The following is a 26,295-nucleotide window of genomic DNA, read 5'->3' as shown; positions in this document are numbered from 1 at the left end:
CAAATGTGCTTCGTTTAGGTCCCATCACGTTAGTGGCAATGCGATCTGATGCCCTAAGCATCAAAGAAGGGTGAGACTGACAGCTATTTTGATAGGCTACTCGGACAAAGACCATAATCACATCAATTTAAGTTCGTTGAATGTAATCTTAGATCAAGTGAGGTAAACAGTATATCTCTTGGACGTAACAACAATGTGCTAGCACCCACACCTGTGATAGGAGGTCGATTGGTTCGGAGAACCTGTCATTGCATTAATGAGGCTTGATGACTATATCCATGGTAAGTGAGTCAGGCTTACATGCATGCAAGTGGGTGTTTTAACGCGAGTAAAGACTTGCATCAGCGGCAAATTATACGATATTTGCCTATCATGTTGGTATGATAACAATACCCACTTAGATACTTGTATCGATGGCGATAGGGAGTTGTAATCAAAGGTGGTCAAAGTGCTGAGCTTTGTGTCCATTAAACGGGAGCTGAGACTGGATCTGGATATAGTATCACATTCAGGTGAGGAAGTTGATGAATAAGGAAATTAAAATGAAAGACATTAACTGATTCGGTTATGTATATTGACTCTTCGTTCCAGGCTCATTTGTGGATGGAGTGAAGCTCTTTAATCATTTGTAGATGAAATTCTTTAATCCTGGACTCAGCCTAATCCTGCTCATGGAGACTAGGCTACTCGTGGTGCGTCGACAATATGGTTAGCAGCACTGTGGCCGTGTTATCCCACACAGGATGTGGGCTGCTGCCCAATAAGCTGACATCACGGTGTAAATTTGATAATCACCAGCGTGCTGGTTAAATCAACATGCCTATTTTCGGCATGATATTGGCTTCAGACCCTCTTTCGAAAAGATTACACATCAATCATTCAAGTTTGTTGTGAAACGAGTCTCGTGCTGATCTGAACCCAAACATGACTCTCCGACCCATTAGTAGAATGGCATGACCTTTGACTTTTATGGGTCAGGTCAGCAGCCAGATCATCATACCGGATAAGTGCTCAAAGGTCGTACCATCACTTTCAGGATCTTAACTTCGCATTAACAGCACACGTTAATTATAGTGGGCTATAGATGGCCACAGGCTGACGTGTACAGCGGTGATGTACTGAGACAACCTTATCGTGTGTGTGAGAAGCCAGACCACCACCATGGCCACTCACCCCTCACTCCAACCTTCCATGCGATATAATAGATTATAACCCATCTAGTGGATCGCGTTAACCTCACACGGGCATAGCATTCTTTTTTCTGGGAAGGATCTAGGTGACTCCTTTCTATCGTTTTACGTCAGTAAGTTAGCGACAGAGTAGGGAATTGCTCCTAATTGGAATGTGGGTGTCGGCCCTCCCTGGGAAGGCTCTGGTCACCGCGATAAAGCTTGAACCCACTTACTTCACGTGCGCAGCGAGAAGTGACAGCATCAACCTACATAGCAGCTTGTGTATTTGTTCAAACATCTGCCGTACGTGCAATGATGTATATATATATATATATATATATATATATATATATATATATATATATATATATATATATATATATTATCTCTGGGGATAGGGTAGAAAGAATACTTCCCACGTCTTCCCTGCGTGTTGTAGAAGGCGACTAAAAGGGAAGGGACCGGGGGGACTGGAAATCCTCCCCTCTCGTTTTTAATTTTCCAAAAGAAGGAACATATTTTTTTTTTCATACTATTCGCCATTTCCCGCGTTTGCGAGGTAGCGTTAAGAACAGAGGACTGGGCCTTAGAGGGAAAATCCTCACCTGGCCCCCTTCTCTGTTCCTTCCTTTGGAAAATTAAAAAAAACGAGAGGGGAGGATTTCCAGCCACCCGTTCCCTCCCCTTTTAGTCGCCTTCTACGACACGCAGGGAATACGTGGGAAGTATTCTTTTTCCCCTATCCCCAGGGATAATATATATATATATATATATATATATATATATATATATATATATATATATATATATATATATATATATATCAATTACGATTATAGTTATTATAATTACTATTGCTATCATTATCCTAGGCCGCCTGTTTAGAAAGAGTCCTGATGTTATCCAGGTCGTCTCTCTAAAGACTCCTGTAGCCCAAGGCCGCGCTAATTTCAGTAGTAGGGAAGAAGGAAACCTTAAGAGTGACAAGTTCTTTGACGAGGCTGTACGCCAATAATAATACAGCCTCGCCAAAAAATGACTTTCCACTTACTGTGTCTACTTTCTGCATAAGCCTCCTTCTGTGTCCTGTTTTCTGATGTCGCTTTGTTCCAGTACTAGGGGTATGTGGGTGTATAGAACCTGCATTATATGACAGGGCCAAGCCATGTGTGTGTGTGTGTGTGTGTTTAGCCAGCTGTGTGTGACAGGGCCACGTGTGTGGTTAGACCTTCTGTGTATGTGACTAGGACATGTGTATGTGTGTGGTTACACCTTGTGTGTGATAGGGTCAGGTGTATGTAGGTAGACCTGCTGTGTGTGACAGGGTCAGATGTGTGTATATAGACCTGCTGTGCGTGACAGGTCATGAAACTTTACAAGTTCTTTCAAATTAGATTATTATTTATCGAATACTTTTTTTTTGATGTCTTTAAGCATATTAGAAAAAATATTTAGTTGAAAAACTAATTCACGATGTACCTGGCTTGAAATATCACATACGTATTTTGCTATGCATTTACTCAGATTCCTCAAATACCCTACATTACATACGTGGTGTTGGTAAACATCAGACTCAGTCAGTCTCATTTTATAGTTCCTTCCTTGGCGTAGGAACAAGGGTATTGTTTGGACCGTTGTTCACTGGGGCTCCCAACCCCTGTCCCGTATGCGGCCTCCAAACCGGTTTCGCGCGGCTCTCGGCCCTCCCAGAAAAACTAGGCTTACTGCATATGGGGTCCGGTCCCCACTGCATACTGTATAGAGAACCTTCACAACCTCAATTGCCGCCCGGCCACTGCAGTCTTAATCCTTAGGTGTGAGTGTTATCAGTGGGGTTGTGATCCTGTGGAATACAAGATGTTGATTGTTTGAGGGTAAATGTATATTTTTGGATCAGACACGTGTGTGAGTTGCAAAGATATTGTGGTGGGGCAGGTGTGAGTGGCAGAGTGTGGTTATGGTGTTTGTGGTGGGGCAGGTGTGGATGGTATAGGAGAGTGATGGGTCAGGTGTGTGTGGCAGAGGGAATGTGGCGATGGGGCAGGTGTGGGTGGTTGAGGAGACTGGGTTGTGGTGGGGCAAGGTGTGGGTGCTTGAGGAGATTGAGTTGTGGTGGGGCAGGTGTAGGTGGTTGAGGAGACTGGGTTGTGGTGGGGCAAAGTGTGGGTGCTTGAGGAGAGAGGGTTGTGGTGGGGCAAGTGTGGGTGCTTGAGGAGTGTTGTGGTGGGGCAAGTGTGGGTGCTTGAGGAGTGTTGTGGTGGGGCAGGTGTGGGTGAGTGTTGACCTTGATGGTGGTGGTGAAGGTCGTTGTCCGCCGCACCCTGGGCCCGGCCGCCTCTGTGCTGCAAGTGTGAAGGCGGCCCGCCCACCGCTGCCCATGTCCAGCCAGCAGAGTCCCTAGCGAGGTTGACTCACTCAGCTGGAGATGGTTTCATGCCACTTGTGTATCTACCTGTCTGTCCCCATCATCATCTTGAACCAAGGCCTGAGCACGCTCGCCTCACTGTTTTAATTTTCTTTGTATGTAATTGTGTCTCCCATGAAATGTAACACATTGATGCCAGATCACGTATTCTCAACACAAGCCTACTAACCCTCTTAAGTAAAGGCATCTGATACGTGTTTGGAGGATCATATCCAACTGACAGTGGATCTCGTTCTCAAGTGACGCTGTTTTTCAAATCCTACTCGAACATAGGACGGCATAAGTTCAGTCTTTGCCAATAATGACGTTGATTGGGTTGAAGTAATTTTACGAAATAATGAGCGCCTTTATTTAATGACAGGTTAAGCTGTTCTCAATTGATTTTTATTTTCGTTTATGAGATCTGTTAATACGTGCATTTGTAATTCGTCACGGGTCATTTTATTCATATTGTAATAACCAGACTTTGTTGTTCCAAATTATGTTCTTATATTGCCGTCCAACATAGCGGTTATTTTGGGCTCGCTCCCTTGTGATTTTAGGGAGCACGTGATTCCCTTGTGTTCCTCAAGGTGATGATGACTGGCCCCGTTCGTTAAAGTGTGACGTGAATCACGTTATCTGGTGGTGCCCCCAAGGGGAGGGAGGAGGCTGACAGTCATTGGGTAATAGGGGGTAGACCAACACTAGAGGGATACCACACCATGATGCTGACCCCCTTTGAGCACGACCGTGCGACCCTTGAGTGCAACTGTACAACTCTGAAAAAAAAAGATATATATATATATATATATATATATATATATATATATATATATATATATATATATATATATATATATATATATATAGTCACTTATGTTATCGAAATTTCCTTTCTTACGTAACAGACTGAATGAGAAGGTCTGGCATTGCATATAATGAGGCTCACAGGATGTTCCGTTATGAGCCATGAACAGCATAGCATTTCAAGATCAAGCGTCCATTTTATATTACATCGAAACATGTTATTCGGTGCAGGTTTCACCCCCGCCCTTCCTTGGCCCCGGGGTTGTAAGTGTTGTTGTTGGGAGGCATTTGACTGGGGGTGGGAGGCATGTTGATGGGGGGAAGGGGATGAAAGGGGAAGCGCATGATGCGGGTGGTAAGAGGCGCCACACACACACACACACACTCTCTCTCAATGGTCACCACTCAAGAGCATATCCGCGTGCTGTCTGGCGGCAGTGATCTAGATCAAAGATATTCTCTTGTTCTTTTTTTTTTCTAAAACAGCTTCATATCGTCCCTGGTGTTATCCACTTCTGAGAGGTCTCGCGAGACACTTGTCAACACCACCTGGCGGGCGAGAGGCTGTGGGAACGGCTCCGTCGTACCAGCAGCAGACGACCGTAATTGTTTGCCTTATTCATACCTCGTCAAGAGTGGGGGACGTCTCATGACATGCTGCACCTGGCCTATAGAAAGTCTAGGCCACACTAGAGGTATCTTATATAGCAACTTGTCCTAATCTCCTTTGAGCCGGTCTGTTACATGTCTCAGATAAGTGGTTTTTTGACTCTCCATCTAGATGTTGTTGCTGCTCCTTAACGAAAGCTTCCCGTACTGGTGTCTCCTGGGGGCATCCCTGCCAGGTCCCCAGTTCCTGTCCTCCTTCCTAGACAGTATTGCCTAGTGTACTCAGTTACCCCTCACTCCTGTTCGTGTAGTAACACCTTGATTTACTTCCACTTCGGCACGATTTTCTTCTAGAAATGGAGACAACTATTACAAGCACAGCCTCCCACGGATGTAGCTCCTAGTGTAGCGTCAAGATCCATAACTAGTCAATTCCTTTCCCTCCGATATATCATGATTTAACCGGCCCACGTCAGCCACAACAGCCGAGTGCCCGCCCCACTTGCGTCACAGCCTTTATCATGTGTCACGATTGTGTTCATCAAGGAATATGGAAGGCTGTAAAACTCTGAACACCCTCCAGGACCTGTTGTAATGTTATTGTGTCGAATTCATCAGTATCGGCACCAGTAATACTACATGTTAACGGAGTTGCCCAGGACTATCATATACTAATGATGCTGCATGAATGAATTAGGGTATTTCCCTCAGCACCATTGGTCCAAGCGTTGCTACCTGGATGGAATATAACAGATGCTTCGGCATCACTCATGTTGTGTGGTTGGAGGAACTTAGCTTTCTTTCACTAGTAGTGCTATTTGGATAGGTATTGTCAACTGTCCCTATACAAGCTACACCAATTCGATCACAACGTAATCTGGCGGGTTAGAAATAACCAGTGGAGCTGTGAAATGTAACCTGGTGCAGTATGGTCTCTTAACTTTTATTTAAAACAAAAATCAAATGTTTCATAAACATTTTCCAGTCTTCGTCTACGAAATCTATTGATTTTTTCTTCCAAGTGTCAAATAATGACTATTTTGACTGACAGGTCACCACAATTGTGACTCCAGAGGGATGATATAGTCTACTATACTTTCCTTTGAAGGATGCAAAGAACATTTTCCTCACTGTATGACAATCATATCCTAGCAACATCCACAGGAAAACAAAATATCAGTACAATAGGAAATCATGACCGACCTTCTCTACACCTAATCCTAAAAAGGATCCTACAAAACAATGTTACACACAAATATATAGATTAGTACAAGAGAAACCACTCTAATTGCAAAGAAAACTTGGAAAAAGAAATCGGGATGGAAAACACATGGGATGGGATTCGTAGCCGAAAAATGAAGAAAATATTTATATAAAAATGCACTACCAGGCAGCCTGTAAACATGAATGAGGATATTTTCCCCCAAAACGTTCGCCAGGTAAATTCTGCTTGCATTTGCCAATTTCGTAATGGCGGCCGATCTTTTGAATTCGTTGGATAAGACGATTATGGACATTGCAAATACATTTAAACCTCAGATACCACAGCCCCCCCCCCCCAAAAAAAAAAAAAGAATCGAAGGATTGTAAAATATGAAACAAAAATATTAAGGTAACCACAAAATAAATAAATGGTAGGGATGATACTCAGTTCTCATTTCTTAGAGTGAGCATTCAGGGTCTTGCCCGTTAAAAGGGTTTAATAGTAACGCGATTTAAGAATAATTCTTTGTAACAAATGAGAATATATTATTTTTATATATAACAGTTCAGGTACAGTAACCGAAATTAAAGAGGAGCTTTTCGTAACCTACTTTCGTAAAGCTCAGTAAGGACATGGCGGGTGGGCCTGCAGGGCGTATGCTTCACCTACCCGGGTTAAGTGGTAGGCCGGGAAGGAACTCCTCTTCAGTGCATTACATTACAAACCCTACCCTTCTAATCATTGGCTAATGTCTAGTAATGCACTGTGCCTATAAATATACCGTCCTGTAAATGCCTCTTTACATGTACATATATATTTGCTAATCACCATGATAAATGAAATAATAGGTGTCCATTTTTTTCCAACTGTGATAATCATACGGGTTAAGATGATCTCACTGTGCCGTTCTATCAGTTTTAATCAAAAAACAACAACTCACAGACGACTTGAAAACGTGACCCACATATCTACGCTGTGTCGTTAAGTCCCGTTTGCTTCTTCTGTAGTGAATACATTACATAGATTTGACACTCGAGAGCTGACTGCTTGCGTTCCTTCACCATTAGCTTGACCAAGCAGTACCTGGCAAGGCAGTGCGTCATAGGACCACTTGAGAGGCTGTGGGCAAATCATGGGTGTTCCGTGGTGATGTCCGCTTTCCCTGCACTGCAAAAGCCTTTGGTAGGGAGGGACTCTTCCTTCTCCTCTGTTGTTGCAACAATTCCGACCTCACCCTTTTTTTAACAGACATGTTTTCAGATTCTTCAAAAATGCATATATATATATATATATATATATATATATATATATATATATATATATATATATATATATATATATATATATGCCTCTCCGGTTTTCCTTTATTTTTCTTGATTTGCATTCTTTTTCATTCTGTCTTCGATGAGGACATGATCTCTTGGAAGTTATAAAATCACTTGGAACTAATGTCTTGAAATATGTATATCTTTTTGTTTTTGTTTGACAGGAAAGAGTCATCAAATGTTGTTGGAGGACTCAACTCAAAGGAGTAATTACTATCAAGAAATGGTCAGGCGGTGCAAGTAAGGAACCTTGTACCACCCAGAAAACCGACTTCGCAATTATTGGACATTAACAAGTAAGAGCTTTCTTCCCGATATAAGTTAAGGTTTACTCTACCTCGCTAAAGTTATCATGTAAGTAGATTTTACTTGGAAGCCAATATTATAAGGACAACAATGTACTGTCAAGGAAAAATAAGTATAAAACATAACTCATCACTGAAGATAACAGGCATAACATTTGCATATACGGTAGGTTAAATTAACTGACCACAGGAGTCAGTAATGACATTTATTTTTAAGTCACAGGCTTGTCAAATGCCAGTCATTAAGGCCGTTAATTTCAAGTTATACCCAACCTGCAGGTGTTGAAGATAATTACTTAGACCACAAATACTCATTGTCTATATGAACCATGAATTAAAAAGCAGTCCAAAGTAGATATGATACAAGAAGTATAACTAGAATTATACAAACCACACAAAATTGACAACATTCAAATAGATTATTTTTTTCCAACAATAGTTTAATGGAAAATAATAGACAATTTTCTTAAACTTTTAATTATCTGGGCATCGAATGACCGACTATTATGCATACACAGCATCTTTGTATACTGAAGTATTTTTTGAAGAATACTTTTACATTCCACACTTTATCATAACCTAATCATTTTCAAATAAAGCATTTATATTGTCATTCTAAATATTTGGGTCGGCCCGCCCACATGGGCGGATAGACATTTTGTTCAACTTTATTTACTATCCTCGATAGGATATTTAAGTATGTTTGCTGATTATAAGTTATTTCTTTTTTTGCTAGAATAGACCAGCTTCATTAAGAGCGAAGACAGACAATTTCTCTGAGTCTAAATCTTCTGAATGCTTATTTGTAGAAAGAGAAACCTAGTGCCTTACAACATGGTGAAACGCGACTTGTTTATACAACTATTTGGTCTCCTGCTCACGAGCACAACCGTTAGATAATGTTGCAGGTTGCAAGTATCACCAGCAAAGTCTCGGGGAGGAAGGGACTTTGCCTCCTTGCTTAAACATAACGAGACTGAGCTGATAATGATGATACTGACACAGAACCTCAACAAGTGCTTCTTAATGAGATAACCATGTCTTAATATTTAAATGCCAGAGCGACATCGTAACCTCTTATGATTTAAGCTGCTCGATTTTTATTGTTCTTTGTAGACTCTTATTCGTTTCGAGCTGGTTTTATATATGAATTATTTTTATTTTATGGTGTCTTACCTTTTTTTAATAAAAAGCTAAGAGCTTTCCGAAAACGGTATTGAAGATACTTGACGTCATAATCCGATTTCAATCCGGATTTGCGGTCGGCTGGGCTGGCTAATGCTTCACTTGACCCCCACGAACAGTTAATACCGACCGTATAGCAGGAGGGTAATGTTGAACTGCCAAGTCCACTTATCAGAAAGGTGAGGAAATATTGACACTTATCGGTGATGACACGTACAAACGATGACATAGAACTGGGCCTGTGTGTTTAGTGAGCATAATTCAACGATTGTGATGGAATCGCATGGCGTCTTTAGCACTGTAAGTGATTCAACTTAACAGTTAAGTGTTAAAGTGATACATGGGATTATACAGTGCAAAGGTATCTTAAATAACATGTGACTTGCGTAAATATTCACAGATCAGATGTCTATCTTTGTCAGGAGGTACATTTTCGTATTTGAAAGCCTTATTCTCAGTTCCAGTAGGAATAGGGTGAAGGCAGATTTTAGATGTAATATTTTCCTAAGTCTTTTCTGTTGTCGAGAGATATGCATAATAGCCAATAAAACCTCGCTTATCGTATATTAGCTTTGATTTTATTATGACTGACTATTATGGTCAAGTAATGTGTCCAAACATGTGGGAGTTGTAACCCTCCATGATCAACCTCTTTTAGCGTGTACTTTAATCTCTTATCTTGAAAGTAAATATTGTATTCCTCAGCCCAACCTAGCAGAGCTTTCAGAGAATTTGTCATTCATACATCAAAGATTTGTTCCTTGGTTCATTGCTATAGATTGAGAAGCTTAAACGAGTTACTTATTCTACGATGGAAAGTTTCACGATGGTAGCTGGAAGATCAGAGAATAATCCACCTTTTTCGAAACAGGTAAGCGCTTTGGAAATTTTTTTATATATCAGTGATGCCCTACTGTGTCATTGAGGTGGTTGGTATGGGACTACTGGGGTAGTAAACTTATGCTGGCTTATTCGGTGCCTCCATTATATGCCTTATTAATAGGTCAATTCTAGCTTACAATTGGATTTCGAATCTATTCCTTTAACTTGATGTGTTATCTCCAGTCATGTAGATTAGTTCACCTGTCTTGAGTTTTAAGTATGAGGCTCTTTATTGTACCATCATCTTATCAATGTCTCCTTTGGTGTGATGAGATCAGGCATGTACTGTACTTACAAATTCCTTGTACAGCATGTTCCTTGACGGGACGAGTTATGTTTTGTTAAGAAAGGTCTCTCACTCAGAAACAAGATTCTTTGCAAGTTCAGATACCCTGAAAATGCCTAGCCACTCTGGTTTTATTCAGTGAAAAACCCATGATAATTTTCTTCTAGGGACTTTATGCAAAATATACGGTAAATACACATGGTGTGTTGAAAGTTTTACATCTGACTTTTTTTTTTTTAGATTGCTTCAGGATTTGTCTCGGGTTAAATCAGGTTATCTCAGTGACAGTAGTAATAAAACCATTGTTTCATGTGTGATAATGCACGGATCATCAGTTCATTCCAAATACAGAAATGTAGTCAGTATGACTATTTTTTAAGAACAAAATCAGAGACCCATAGATTTCCTAAAGTTACAGTTTGATAGTGATTACTACAGTACTTTCTTTTCAGATAACTAGAAATTCATATCCTGGATCTGTTATAAGTTTTATCTCTCTACCATCCTGTTATTTCTACTTCAGAGTTGTACCTCTGACACATGATGTGATGTTCATGGAAATTGATTTCACAACAAATTAGGCATTCCAATGAATATGATAAAGCAATGTGATTTGATTCAATATCTTCTAAATATAAAAATGTATTCTAAATGAATAAGAAAGGAAAATATGCTGCAGATTTTGTTTTTCCTTTTTTTCCCTGGGAGGGAGGCTGGCTCCCCATGCCTCCCCCAGCCTACATCCATGCCATGAAATACTTTCTTCCATATCTTTCTAGTTACTTCCTCAGGACATGACCTTTGTACACATTTTCTTTTCATTCTGTCCGTCTTCATGATATTCCAGCTTTGCTATGAAAGTTATCCCTCTCTAGAGCTTTTATTTTTCACCAGTACTGACCTACTTACACCTGGGTTTACATCCATACATTAGTGTTGGGGCAAATACTCTTTCATGCAAAATTCATGCATGCTTTGTGCATAAATTTTCCCTTTCACCAGTCTTGAATGCACCCCCAATTTTTGTCCTTTGCATGACTACTTTCAACTTCAGCTTTTTCAGTCCCATCCTTACTGATTATCACTCTCAAATGGTTAAACATCCACAGCTCCCAGTTCTTCAATAAGTAAACTGGTCTTACACTGTGATATCCCATACCTTTTAGAAACTACTATCTTACTTTTTTCAAATTCACTTTTGGCATCATCCTGGTGTGCCATTCTATACAACACCTCCTCAGGTTTAGTAAACAATACTGCATCATCTGTATATAACAACAGGAACAGCTATCATTCTGTTTCTTGTAAAATGGGCAAAACAAAATACTCATTGTACCATATGTCTTGTCTTTCTGAGTATATTAGGGATAACAGGCAAGCTTCGCTTTGCTTCAGTCATGAAATCACTAGAGTTGCACACTGCAATAATGCTATTTCCAAGTGAGAGCTCCACTGGTGTACTGATTACTTCTCTGCCAAACTACAAGACTATTTTTTTTTCACTCCTTCAGGATCTTTTCTGATGTTTTATTATTTTCAAAAAAGAAATGCTCTGAAGTATTTGATGTCTTTGGAGGATTGTGGATCATCACCATTCTGCAGACTTTTAATTGTAATAATCACCAGTATTTTTTTGCTTTACAACTCCGTCCATTTAGTTATTAGTGGGCCACACCACATCTAAAGATCAGTTAGTGTCACTGCTGATTTTATATGCATTTTCTTTGTAGATTGAAGACTCCCTGGTGATGCCACAGAATGATCCTGGAGATGACCATGGACCAACAGTTTTGGACATTGAAGGTTCTCCATCGGAAGATACTATTCCAAAGAATGACACTGGCAGTGCTTCAAAGAAAGCTTCCTCGCATTCATCATATCCAACTCAATTAGAAACAAAATCTGTAGCGTTTAGCAGTAGAGAAGGGTTACAAGATGGGGATGAAGATGATGAAGATGGGGTAGATACCAGTATAGATGAAGACATTGATGATGCACTGGATGAAGGGTAGCTTAATTTTTTGTGTTCTAAATAAGAAATTCAAATTCTGTTTATTATTTGATAGAGATGATTTATTTTTATATTAATTTGTGTGGTATGAATTATAATCTTCCATGAGCTATTCATCTGTATGTACCTTTTACAGTTCTGACTTGTATAGAAAAGAAAAATACATAGAACCTCCTCATTATACCATAATATCTCCACAGGTATGCAGACAATTGATTTAAGAAATTTCAGTCACCCATGTACTTTCTTTCTCTTTCCTGCAGTCTTTCAGTACTCCCCTAATACACATTGCAGTATCTTTCTTTACTTTGATGATCACTGCCCTTTGCTGCTGTGTCTTCCACTAATTTCCTTATTCTTCTTTCTGACCATGCACTTGTATTTACATCCCTTAGTGAATATTTGTCATTTGATTTCAGTGTATTGAAAAACACCCTGCAAAACTGTTCGTTAACCACTAGTAAATTGATAGCTGATATGAATAAAAGTAAGGAAATTAGGATATTCAGGATGGTAAGACAGGTTGGTTTTGTGTATGAGACTGAGCTTGGAGAAAGTGGAATGCTTTAGATGCGTAAGAGTAAACATAGTGGATGGAACTATGGGAATCATGTGGTGGATAGGGGGACAAAGGCCCTTGTTGCTTTGAGGAGTGTTTGTGGAAGGAGATGTCTCTGTTTGTTTTGGCAGATATGAGTATGTTTGATGGTACAGCACTCATGACATTGTTATATTGGCTTGAGTTTTGGGTCTACTTGAAGAAGAATACAAGTGGGTGGATGTATTGGAAATCAAGTACCTGATGACAATATGTGCAGTTAGTTGGGATAATAGGATAAGGGATATGTTTGGTCATGTGAATAGGGTGAGTGAAGAGAGACTGCCTTTGGATATAAATGTCAGAGGTGGAGGTAGCAAGGAAGAGAGGAAGACAGAAGTAGATGGATGAAATGAAAGAGGCTTACATTTGGGGCCTGAACATTTCGGGGTGTGACAAATGTGCGTGGGAGAGAGGAAATTGGAGTGATTATTTATACAGAGGATGACCCAGGTCATGTGAAATCAGAGGAAACCTTGGGAAAGTTTGTGAGGCGTAACATTGGGACTATGGTTTCAGTGCATGATACAAGAACTCTAGAGAATGGATGTGAGCAAATAAAGCCATTCTTCCAGTGCTACCTCCCTAATGTAAGAAATGGCAAGTATGAAACTTGAAGATTTTCATTTAGAGTCTTATGTGTCTGACCATCTGATACTTGTATTTGTTGTTGTTGTTAGTACATAGACTTTAGAAAGTAAGGTGATAAGCTGAGTTTATTACTGATGATTTTCATTTTACATATTACATTTATCATTGCCAGATATATGGGAATGGAGTGTACATTAGAAAGAGGATTTTCTCTTAATGAAACTGCAATTGCACGTGATCTTCGCCATGAACGGTATGATGAAGTAGCCATCAAGTACCAGCACAACCCATCATTTTTACGTTATCGTACATCACTCAAGCATTTTATTCCTGTCAGAAGAACACCTAAGTAAGTCAAGTGCAGTTACTGTTGACATTTCTAAGGCCTTTGACAGGGTGTAGCATCGAGGTCTCGTCCCAAAGCTACCCTCTTAAGGCTTCCTTCCTTCATCTATCTCTATGGTTGTTGATGGATCATCCTTGCCCCTTTTCTCCATCAATAGTGGTGTCCCTTATGGTTCTGCCCAGTCCCCTACACTTTTTCTCCTTTCTTCAATGATTTCGTCTCCTCCACAAAATCCAATGCACTCATATGCTGATGACTCAGCACTGTATTAATCCACTTCCTTCAATTCTGCTCCCTCCTCTGTCACTCAGTCTGCATCTTGTCTTGACACAGCCTCCTCAAAAAACTCAAAAAACAGGATATCTCAGTGGGGAAAATTTTTTTCTGAGTGAAGTATTATTGTGCAGATTTGATATTTGTATCATCTTTGACTGTATATGACAATTTGTTGATTATCTTATGAATATATGTAAATTTACAGAGATTGTATAACTTAAAAGTCATGCCAGATATTCAACTAGAGTTATTCACATTGTGGTATATAGGTAATTTGTTTACCTTATCTATTTCACCGCAATGTGTTTTCTACATCTTAAAGTTTTTTATGCGTATGTGAAAAATTGCTGCTGTCTTGATTTCTTTTGTCCTTTCAGAGAGAAGGATGAAATGCCTGTTGATAAAGCTGGTTTATATAGCTTCACTACCCTTTCATGGATTACAAGTCTTATGTGGAAGGCTTATAAGACAGGTCTTAAAGAGGAAGATGTTCCCATCTGCTCAAAATATGATATGTGTGACTACAATACTGACAGGTAACGAGCGACACTTTTTTTTGCAAATTTTGATTATATTTAAAAAAGAGAATGGTTGGATTTGTGATATAACAAGTGTTTTAAAACATTGGATTGATGATTAAGGGGTTATTTTTGCCGTAGAGAAATATATAGATTTCATGTTGAGATTTTCCATATTTACCAAAATCATAGGGAGGAGTGCGGATTAATTAGTCAATCAGTTTGGTGAGATATAAACACAATTCCCTACTATTTTGAGTGTTACATTGTCATATTTAAGACTGAACTTTTATGATATGTAAGGCATGTTAGTGACTCTGTATGAAATTTTTTGTACATTAAGAGATGAGAGATATGAGTCTACTGGAGCCTTAAAATTTCTTTTCTTAGTGTATTTGTCTTCTCTGTTGTTATAGGAATGATGCATTTTGAATTAAGAATTATTGAAATTTACAGATATTAAGTACAGTATGTATTTGGCATTTTGCAGATTGGAAGTTTTGTGGAATGAAGAGTTGAGAAGGAGTGGGAAAAATAATGCTTCCTTACAACGTGTTGTATGGCAGTTTTTAAGAACCCGTCTTCTTTTATCTCTCTTTGTTTTCTTTGTTTCTCTTATATTGGGCTTCATTGGACCAGTAAGTTACTAAGACTTTTATGATTAGCAGTCATTTAGTCTATCTTTTTACTGATAATTAAGAAGACCTCCATGACTGATAAGCAGGTAGAGTATCTTTGATGATACCCATGCAGCTTTTCACCATAAATGGAAAGTTAGTCTATATATCAAATGATGTGCAAGAAGTTTCATGCCTCATAAAACATTTGATAGCTTATGACAGAGCTTCCCTAAAGATTTTAGCTTTGTGCATCTCTTTAGGTATTTGTATCATACACCCATCAGAAGTGCTTAAATTGTTACTGAAATGTTTTGCATTTTACTTAGGTGTAATGAAATCACTTAGTATGTATTTTCCATATAGGAAGTTAGACAATTGAAATGTAAGAAGAGTTATTATTTTCCCAGCAGATTAAGTTACTCCAATACTGAGACTGGTGCATGAGTGAAAGGGTATCTGATTGAGTGGGAGTGTAATTATGTATTCTGACTGTATGAGAAGGGAGTTTTATACCCATGGTGGTCCCATCTCTTGAACATTGTCAATATCAGACAGCCCTTCATACTTGTTTTGGCTGTCTGCATACACAAGTTATACTTATGCACAGATTAACCATATAGGATGTGCAGAAAATTTCTCATACTTTGGAATTTACAGTACAAACTTTGATCTGCTTAGCAGTGAAGCTCATGGAGTTTCAAGCTCCAAGAATGTGTACAAGAGAATAGGCATAATTAGCATGCAAGGGAGTTCATTGTGATTAGAGCCTTGAAGGTTCAGGGCCTGCACATGGGGGGGGGGGGGGGTGTTAAGGCATGCAAGAGATAAAGCAAACTGAAGTGATGTGGTATATGTGGGATGAAAATGCTGTCAGTGGGCTAAACCAAGGCATATGACATGGTCAGGGAAAACCACAGAAAGGTCTGTAGGGCCTTGTTGTGGATAGAGGGCAATGATTTATTTATTTTTATTTATGATTCCCCGTGGACCAGTTTCTACAAAAGACTCCTGGTGTTGCCCAGACCTCTGTGAATGCTCCTGCAGTAAAAGGTGCAACAGTTCCCATAGCAAGGAAATGTAGGCTCCTTTGGAGTGAGAAGGTCTTTGATGAAACTGTACTTCCAGTGCTACAGCTTCATCAAAGGTGACTTTTCAACACTGGGGTAACCTCAAGCAGACAGAGTCCAGTAACACTGGGGCTCTGGTTTTGGTGCATTTACATGACAGCTGGAGAGTGAATTTGAGTGAATAAGGCCATTTCTCTCTCTGTTCCTTGCACTATCTTGCTAGTATGGGTATTGGCAAACATGTATGAAGAAAAAATATATGTTTAGAAATGAATAGATAGATAGGAATAGATATGAGCAAATGAGGCCATTTCTTTTTATGTCTCTGGCACTACCATCCTGATGTGGGAAATGTCAAACAAGTATGAAAAAAGAAAAGATATGTATTTTTGAATTTATTATCATCCTTTTGAAAAATACAACAGCTGATGACTGATTCTGATGTTTGAAAGCCTGACAAACTTGCATATTTTCTCAGGGAATAATTTGAAGGTTTTTTTTGTGTGTATTTAATGATTTGGAATATTCAGTTATAGAAACATTCCGAATAGATTTTGTATTCATGAGTGGTGAAAACAGCTTTTAAGATATAAGTACACAAAATAGAATTGTATTTGTCATTGTAATTGTATTTTTGATCAGAAATTGAATATAAGTTTTTTCCAACAGACTGTATTTATGCGTTTATTAATTAACTGGCTGTCAACGGATGAACCTTTGATTACTGGGGTGGTATGGAGTGTGGGGTTACTTGCCACAGAGTTCACACGCATCATTCTCTTCTGTCTTGTGTGGTGCATCAACTATCGGTAGGAAAGCATGGATTTCTTGTTTTTCTTTTTAAGTTATTTGCATGGATGGTGTGTGCAAAACTATTTTTTTTTTTCAGAGCTATATTGACATTGTATCCAGTTATCAGTTTGTATTTTCAGTTTTTAGTTGTGTAATGGGCCAAACCATTCTTTGTATTGATTTTTTGGCCTCTTTCCTTATGGTTCATCTGATCTGAGATGGATAGAAAGGAAAATTGATGTTTATATTGTGTATATGTTGCCATATGTCTGTGTAGTGGTGTTGACAGACCCCAACTGCTTGAAGTTACACCGTAAGTGAAAACTCGTTTTTGACAAGGTGGTATCTGTGGAGTACAGTTATGTCAAAGAACTTCTCACTTCAAAGGAGTCTATCTTCCCCTTCTATTGGAAGTTGTGCTGCCTTAGGCTGTAGAAGCCTCTGGAGAGATGTAACACTAGGACCTTTTTTTTTTTTGTAAGAGGTCATGGAGCTATTATAAATAGAAATATATATATATATATATATATATATTTTTTGTTTTTTTTTGTTTTGCCGCTTAACAGGCCATTGGCATTAACATAATGGTCATAAACATAATGTCCATAAACAGACTGAATACCATCAGAACTCTTAGTGGCAGTTCAGGATACGAAAAAGAAACTCTCAGTATCCTTTACAGTCAACTCATTTACTCAGCGCTGAACTACACCTCACCAGCCTGGTCGTCCATCATGTCAAAAGAAAATTTAAAAAAGCTGCAAATCACAAAATAGAGACTCAGACCAGTCACTGACTGTTTAGCAACCAAAAATACTCGACACGTGCATAGTGAGAGAAAAATACTTGCAGTAAAATTTCACCTTTATATGCTGGGCACTCAGTTCTTTGCAAAAATACTTGACCCCTCCCACCCGAACCACTGCATAACAACCCACCAATTGCCCGCTTCACACATTAGCATCCTGTACTTACAGATCCACTCCCCCATCAAACTGGACATTAACAAAACATAATTTATAGTGATGACTTAGCAAACTCTTAACACCTGCAACCTCAACTCAGTCTTAAACTCCACTCCACCCAGTGTACACTCTTCTGAAATTACACTCCTTGATTTTGTACAAGATCTGCTTTCTTGTTTATTCTCTGGACACCACTTATGTCTCCAACATTTCAAATCATTATTCAACACATCAGAGTACCTTCTTATGGCCTAGTTGTAACTTCCATAGTTAAGATACTGAACAGTTGCTTCTTAAATCTTTTGCTTGACACTTCAAAGATGTGCTTAGAATATCACTACACTTTTTCATCTGTGTTTCTGCCTATTGGATGTGATCAGCTTCCTGAGCACTGTGGAAGCTCCACAGAAGGGGATCCTGAGGCAGGAAGGTAACGTAAAATACTCAGGATTATTGAGAATAGTTGTCATAAATGTATGAAAGTGTTAGTTTCAGGAATATAGCAAGACTGAATTTCTAGCTCATTTGGAAGAATGATGAGATAAATGGGATTGAATGCATTTGGAAGATCCAGGAATTTAGCAAGAGTGGTTTTCTAGCTTATGTTGAAGAAGAACAAGATTAATGGTACCAGATGCTTTTGAGAGATCCAGAAATAAAGGCAGAATGAAGTTTTTGTCTTAGGTATTGCATATTGAGTCATTGTAATTGTGCAGTTCAGAGTACATAGTGTGACATAGTATGATAATGATGTGCACACCATTGCATGGTGACTCTTGTATGTTGACTTTACAATTACCTTTAAGTTAGCTTGTAATAGAAAAAATTATCAGTTATTGTGGGTTCTGTTAATGAGAGTACTTTCAAAATGATGATATATTTCATTATGTGTTTTGCTTGTGGTTCTTTGATCATTTTTGCTTAATCATGTATATAATAGACCTGATTTAGTTATTCTTTTAACACATGCTTCGAGTACATTGCCTTGAAAAATGTTTTTATTTATCTTAGGAATGGCATTCGATTGAGAGCTGCATGCCTTGGACTGATGTATAGAAAGCTAATGAGAATGTCAAATCTAGGGAACAAGAGTATTGGAGAGGTAAGTTTTCTAATGTTCTCTAAGTAATGGTTTCATCTTGATCTCTGGAGAAACTCACACTATCTTTCAGAAAGCTTTGTGCATACAACGAAAGTATGTGTATGGTTGTAATGATTTCTTTTTTTTTATTCCTGCTTGACTCTTTTTGCATTGGCGAAGTAGTGATAGAAGCTGACAACTGAGCCTTAGAGGAAAAATCAAGGTGCTATATGATGATAAGAATATAATCATAATAATAATGTTGATATGAAATGCCTGTGGAGATAAGTGGTGTGTGTGTGTGTGCGTGTGTGTGCGTGTGTGTGCGTGTGTGTGTGTGTGTGTGTGTGTGTGTGTGTGTGTGTGTGTGTGGGGGGGGGGGGGGGGGGGGGGGGGTTGTCAGTCACATAGGGAATGACGTGTAAGAGAGAGGTGTGAGTGGAAATGTTTTGGGTATATGGAGAGGATGAGCAAAGAGACAATGGCTAAGAAGGAAGGGAAGCACCTAGACACTAACTTCTGGAAGATGGCAAAGTGTTGATGATAGATTTAAACTACAAGGAAATAGATAGGGATAATTTTGAATCCTATGGAAATGCTGAGTCTTGGGGACACAAATTCCTCAAAGTTGTACATGACAATTTCCTTTACTAGCAGTTCACAGAGTATGTGACGACTAGGGGAGATAATACACCGTCTTTGGTAGATCCTTCCCCTTTGCTTCTTTTTTTGAGTACTTTACCAAAATTCTCATGATAGGCAACTTTAAATACACCATCTTTGGTAGATCCTTCCCCTTTGCTTCTTTTTTGAGTACTCTACCAAGATTCTCATGATAGGCAACTTTCCTCTCATAACAATAATTAGTTAATGTACTCTGTTCTAAAAGTAACCTTTACATGCTTTTTTCCCTGTTGTTGCTTCTTTTTTTTTAGTCATATTCATTCTTTTTTAGGGAATTGAATGGGTTTGTCTGTACTGATAAGTGGATGGGTGAATGTTTGGGGTAAGACTGTTTATCAGAGGCATTTTGATTGATGTGTACCTCATTTATATTTTATACTCTATTGGAATAGTCCAGTTTACCAAGAAAATAACCTAAATTCATTATGTATAATGATGGAAATATGTAAGCTGTATTTGATTTACTTAAAGATGTGAACTAATGTTTAATTTCCTTATTTCAGGTTATAAACCTTTTTGCCAATGATGCACAGCGCATATATGATTATGTGGTAATTGGTCCATTGATTATTGGTGGTCCTGTAGTAGCAGTTGGTGGTGTGATCTACATTCTTTGGCTTTTAGGACCATGGGCATTATTTGGCATGGTCACTTTCCTCCTCTTCTACCCATTCCAGGTATTAGTTGTTTTATATGTATTGAGCTGATATGTTTGAATTTGTATTATCAGATAGCTGCCATTGTATATTAAGGGCTTAGTTACTAAATTTCTAGGCTAACTTCAGGAGTGATATTTAAACAAAAACTCCATGTGTCTTAGCTATTAAACATCTGATAATGAATTAACCAAGGCATTCATATTGTGGACCTATCCTCTTTCATCTGCACATCATGTCAGACTTATCAATCCAGTTCATGTTTGGAATAACAAACACTGGCTTTTGTATACTTTCCTTTTACACTTTCTACCTTGCCCTTATGTCTCCCTACACACCATCTAGGTACCCGCCAATCCTTCCAAACCCACAAACATTTTTTTTACATAATTAAACTGTAGGGAAAATTTAAAGGAAAGATATATTTCTGCTGTTGCTAGGAAGTAATATTTGTCTAAGTTTATCAGTCTCCTTTGTTTATATCCTGAGGTTATGTTTCAAGAAAAGTCTGGTATAAGTGAATTTGGTGTAAATGGGTATGTTTTCATAGTAAAAGGGGTTGGGGTTCATTCCAGTCAATGCCATGGTCCCACTTTTGATGAAAATTCTGTACTGTTTTAAGATAATGCGCATTTACAAATGACAGTTTATTAACAAAATAGTGTAAATATAATTAATGAACATTAGAAATGAGCATTCGGTACTCACCAACACATTCTCCTGTTTTCTACATGAGGAGAGACTGACATCAGCTGAGTGTAGGAGAAGGTGTTGCAGGTGCTGGACTTGGATGTTTCAGGGCTAAGCACTAAGGCTCCTTAACTTTTTTCTAGTCTGTTGATATTAGCTGTGCTGTAAGAGTTAACACCTAGAATGTTTTTATTCACTTGTATAAGCAGTTGTGGGTCATTTTACTCATTTTGTCTTCCTCTTTCTTCCCTTCTTCCTTTTCTTTATCTCCCTCCTCCTCTGTTGAAACATGGGATTTTGATGCTGAGATGTAAATCATTGTTCTGTATTACAATAAGAGAATGACCCAAAAAGTCCTGGTTGTGGAGATGGGTTTTACTTTTCAGAATTTAAGGAAGATGGAGGATAAAGAGATTGAAAATAGGACTTAGTTATTGAGAAAGGAGTCATCATAGTTATTAAAGATAACATTCTTTAGGAGTTTGGTTAAATGGAAGTTGATGGGAAGAGGATTTAAGTGTGTATAGGATATGTTAGTGAAGATTTGTGTAGGATGAAAGGAAATTACTTTTTAGATACACGTTTTTGTAGATAGAAGGCTTCTACTTCTTGAATTATGTGCTGCTTGGCATTAGCTTTTTGAGAGCTTCATTTCTACATGTATATCCATTGATTTCTTATGTTTTTTGTTTTCCAGTATGTTATGTCACGCCTAACTGGCTATTTCCGTCGTCGTACAGTTGCTGTGACTGATGAGAGAGTTCGCATGATGAATGAGCTTCTCTCGTGTGTGAAACTTATTAAGATGTATGCATGGGAGAAGAGCTTTGCTACTACGATAGCAGGTATTGTGACACAAAAGTAAAACTGTAAAGAGACAGTTTACTTTCTGTTGCCAGTAACATGCTTTATTTTCAATATGTAAAACAGCAAGGTTGACTGTGTGTAACATTCAAGCTCCACAGCTCATTACCATCCATTCTTTCATACATATATTCTTGTAGAAGGTCCTTTTATGTTGTTGTGCCTCCTAAAACACCCTCTTCCAGTTGTCGTCTTGAGATTTATTATTCATTGCTGTCCAGCTTGCATCTTTGTTTTGATATACCACTCTTTGCATTATCAGCTTTTCTATTCTCAGTGCCATATCAACTAGACTGTCTGTCCTTTTGCTTGATAAAATTTCTCTTAGAGAATCATTGGCAACTAGTTTCTTTTATTCTGGTCTTTTATTGGTAAACATTAGAGTAAGCTTCACGACAAACAGCTTGTCCAAACTCACACTTTATTGTACATTGTTCTACTATCATTACCTCCCTCCCCAGTTTTGTTGGGTGGATCTGGTACATCTAGTGTCTCAAATCACTCATGTACATCATGAACCCATGCACAGTTTATTTAAGTGACACATGTTTTATGTTAACATTGTATGGTAACATGGAATGGGTGGTAGAATCTAGTTGTAGAAAAACTAGCTTAGGGAGGGGATTTTGTCATTAAATGCTTGGCTGTGCAATTTTTTTTTTTTCTTTGTAAAGGCAGGCTTACTTTTTGTGGCATTGTACTTAAGTAATGGCATTTTGTTGCTTGTTGTCTTTTGATTTGTAAGATTTGTATGGTACAGCAATGGCTAGGTTTCTTTTAAAAACCATCCATGTAGATTTATTCCTTATTTAAGAGAATGGGACCAAACTTTTTTATTAACTGTTTGTTATTATATTGAGAAGCAATATAGATCAGCATATGTATTGAGGAAAATTCTTTGATATGATTGTTTTTATTGTTATTATACTGCTCTACTAAGAGATAAAATGTCTACCTCTTCACCCTATCCTTATCTCTTGTTTTTTTTGTCTTTTAGGTGGATTACTACTCTCACCTCCTCTGTAATGTCTCATTCTTCCTGGGACCTCTTCTTCAATCTCCATGCTTCAGGTCCCACTAAAGCAACACCCACATCCTGTATATCATTATCCTCATAGAAACTATATCCATATACCTTTATATATTTATTTATTATACTTTGTCGCTGTCTCCCACATTAGCGAGGTAGCGCAAGGAAACAGACGAAAGAATGGCCCAACCCACCTACATACACATGCATATACATACATGTCCACACATGCACATATACATACCTATACTTTCAAAGTATACATATATATACATAGACAGACATATACATATATACACATATACATAATTTGTACTTGCTGCCTTTATTCATTCCCGTCGCCACCCTGCCACACATGGAATGACACCCCCCTCCCCCTGCATGCGTGCAAGGTAGCGTTGGGAAAAGATAACAAAGGCTACATTCGTTCACACTTAAGCTGTCATGTACTATGCACCGAAACCACAGCTAACTTTATTCCTTTGTTTCTATTTAGAATTTCAGAAAGCAGTCAATAAAGCCCTGCATTAAAGATTACTTGCAAAAGTTAAGTTACATGGTGTAGTTGAGGCTTTACTTCAATAGTTAAAAACTTGGTTGACTGGCTGTAAATAAAGAGTAACTATTGATGGTCAAGCTTCAGAATGGTTAGACTTGATAAGTGGTGTTGTGCCACAGAAATCTGTCATGGGACCAGTTCTTTTCTCAATGACTTTTGTAGGTGGCTGCATTGTAAGTTATCAAGATTTGCAGATGGCACTGAGGAGGAGAATAAACTTACAACTTTGAGCTGACACATAGATGAACTGATGGAGTGGGCTCACAAGTGTCAAATGTATTTTGATATAGATAAGTGCAAAGTTTTACATAGTAGTAAAAACAAGAAGGCAGTCTACAGAACTATATGAATTTTGTTTAATAAGAAAATGGGTATGTTTGAAGGAATAGTGGGTCCAACAATGTTGTATGGTTGCGAGGCGTGGGCTATGGATAGAGTTGTGTGCAGGAGGATGGATGTGCTGGAAATGAGATGTTTGAGGACAATGTGTGGTGTGAGGTGGTTTGATCGAGTAAGTAACGTAAGGGTAAGAGAGATGTGTGGAAATAAAAAGAGTGTGGTTGAGAGAGCAGAAGAGGGTGTTTTGAAATGGTTTGGGCACATGGAGAGAATGAGTGAGGAAAGATTGACCAAGAGGATATATGTGTCGGAGGTGGAGGGAACGAGGAGAAGTGGGAGACTAAATTGGAGGTGGAAAGATGGAGTGAAAAAGATTTTGTGTGATCGGGGCCTGAACATGCAGGAGGGTGAAAGGAGGGCAAGGAATAGAGTGAATTGGATTGATGTGGTATACCGGGGTTGACGTGCTGTCAGTGGATTGAATCAGGGCATGTGAAGCGTCTGGGGTAAACCATGGAAAGCTGTGTAGGTATGTATATTTGCGTGTGTGGACGTATGTATATACATGTGTATGGGGGGGGTTGGGCCATTTCTTTCGTCTGTTTCCTTGCGCTACCTCGCAAACGCGGGAGACAGAAAAAAAAAAAAAAGACTTTGATGTAATAATCTCTGATGACTTAAAGCCAAATACATGGCACAGATAAGCTATATAAAGGCAGATAGAATTCTTGGAACCATAGATGGTAGATTTGATTTGAATTTAAGTTGCCCTACTTGAAAAAAGATGAGTGGTATTGATTTGTTTTTCTTCAGATTTTTTTTTTTAGCCATTTTTACCACAGAAGTGTTACTGCATTTTGTGAGTGCCCTTCAAGAATTCCCGCCACTGAGTTTAGATTTTTCCCTAACACATGTTATTTTACAGTCCAATATTTTTTGTGCAATTACCTCCCCAACTACTGTCTTTTAGCCTTGGGCTTTTGGAGGAGAGTTGATGAATTACACATACTATCTTAACTCTAGAGCTTAATCTTCTATGGGTTTAGATTAACCAGAATGTCTTTGTTGTGTAAGAATGAAATCAAGACCAGCAATAACTTATTTTTAGCATTCTAGAAAAGTCCAGAGGGGTCCCTATGTGAAGATGCCATACTTATCATAAGGCACTGCATGCGAGGATGACATTCTTATAAAGCACTAAAACTATTTAGATGTTGTGGTTACACTCATGTGGCTCTGGGGATTCTTCCTGTTAGAAATGGATTTTCACTTAACATATAGAAAAGCATTGTTTGGATATTGTGTTTGGGCAAATATGTAACTGTGCATGTTGGTGTGAATTGACGAAACAGTAAGGATAATAGTAATAATTAGAGTTATGATTTTTTATGACAAAAACTTCTGTCATGGATTGAGGTCTTCATTGAAGCATGTTTTTGAATAAAGAAAAGAGGTAATAGATATAAAGAAAGAAGAGTGTAAGAGTTTTAGAGAAAGTGGAAAGATTGCTTTTTAGAAAATGAAATGTCATGACTGTTAGGATAGACATCACAACAGTCTATCCTGTTTTATGGAAAAGTGCAGTCATTGCCTTTGAATACACTATAATGAATAACACCTTGACTAAATTCAGTTGTGTGAGATGAGAATGCTTGTATGTTATCCATACACCACTTGAAATATTACAACTGTATTCTTATAAGTCACTATTTAACTATTGTTAAGTCACTCTGTAATTGCCTTCAGCAGTAATTTTCAGTGATATAAGTACTTCAAAACAGTGTAAAACATCATAGTGGTACTTTTCAGAGATTCGTCGTCGGGAGAGACAATTATTGGAAAAGTCAGCGTATGTGCAGAGTATTAGTTTAGCCATGGCTCCCACTGTTCCTATAATTGCAGCCATTGTCACTTTCTTGGCTCATATTGGTGCTGGGAATAATCTTACTGCTGCTCAGGTAATGTACTTTTTTGATATTTTTTCATTGTTTTATTACTGTAAGAAAATTAGATTACATAGAAGAAATGTCTAGCATTTTCTCTTTCAGTTACTAATGTTTCCTCGGATCACATTCACTTCTGTCTGTTTCTGATACTATTCATCATCATTTAAATGCCATTTCTTCATCTTTTCTTACTTTCACACTTATGTTTTTTACATGCTTATTTGTATCACCTCACTTGTTCAGATGCTCTCATTTCATATGTATTTAATCTATTCTGTCTATATCTCTGACACCTGTTCCCATCTGGAACTGCCTCAAGGGGGTGGCCACAGGAATAGGGTCTTGCTTTGACGTATTTTTCTGAGAAAAAGAGAGGGATTAGTATGTGGCATGTATGGATCAGAAGAAAATATATATGTTTGATAGAGGTGCTTTAAGGAAGGTGCTATGAATATATGATGTGGGAGGCGAGTTAATGAA

At 38.4% G+C, this 26,295-nt stretch overlaps 1 protein-coding gene across 6 annotated transcripts in view; it reads left to right on the top strand.

Annotated features, from left to right (window-relative positions):
- Nucleotides 1-9,058: 9,058 nt before the first annotated feature.
- Nucleotides 9,059-26,295, top strand: part of LOC139766311 (ATP-binding cassette sub-family C member 5-like) — an 80,881-nt gene continuing 63,644 nt past the window's right edge. For 5 of the 6 annotated variants that reach the window (XM_071694784.1, XM_071694783.1, XM_071694781.1 and 2 more), the window contains exons 1-10: nucleotides 9,177-9,314; nucleotides 11,913-12,190; nucleotides 13,555-13,731; nucleotides 14,382-14,540; nucleotides 15,013-15,160; nucleotides 16,879-17,018; nucleotides 18,978-19,068; nucleotides 20,235-20,408; nucleotides 21,775-21,922; nucleotides 25,679-25,827. In XM_071694784.1, coding sequence (XP_071550885.1) covers nucleotides 9,288-9,314; nucleotides 11,913-12,190; nucleotides 13,555-13,731; nucleotides 14,382-14,540; nucleotides 15,013-15,160; nucleotides 16,879-17,018; nucleotides 18,978-19,068; nucleotides 20,235-20,408; nucleotides 21,775-21,922; nucleotides 25,679-25,827 — 1,491 coding nt within the window. In that variant the 5' untranslated portion in view covers nucleotides 9,177-9,287. Of the gene's footprint in view, nucleotides 9,315-11,912; nucleotides 12,191-13,554; nucleotides 13,732-14,381; nucleotides 14,541-15,012; nucleotides 15,161-16,878; nucleotides 17,019-18,977; nucleotides 19,069-20,234; nucleotides 20,409-21,774; nucleotides 21,923-25,678; nucleotides 25,828-26,295 lie in introns of all 6 variants that reach the window. The other variant, XM_071694780.1, reaches the window with a different exon arrangement.

The sequence above is a fragment of the Panulirus ornatus genome, chromosome 57, assembly GCF_036320965.1.
Source record: "Panulirus ornatus isolate Po-2019 chromosome 57, ASM3632096v1, whole genome shotgun sequence".
In the NCBI taxonomy this organism is placed as follows: Eukaryota; Metazoa; Arthropoda; class Malacostraca; order Decapoda; family Palinuridae; genus Panulirus; species Panulirus ornatus.
This window is presented reverse-complemented; position numbering and strand designations above follow the sequence as displayed.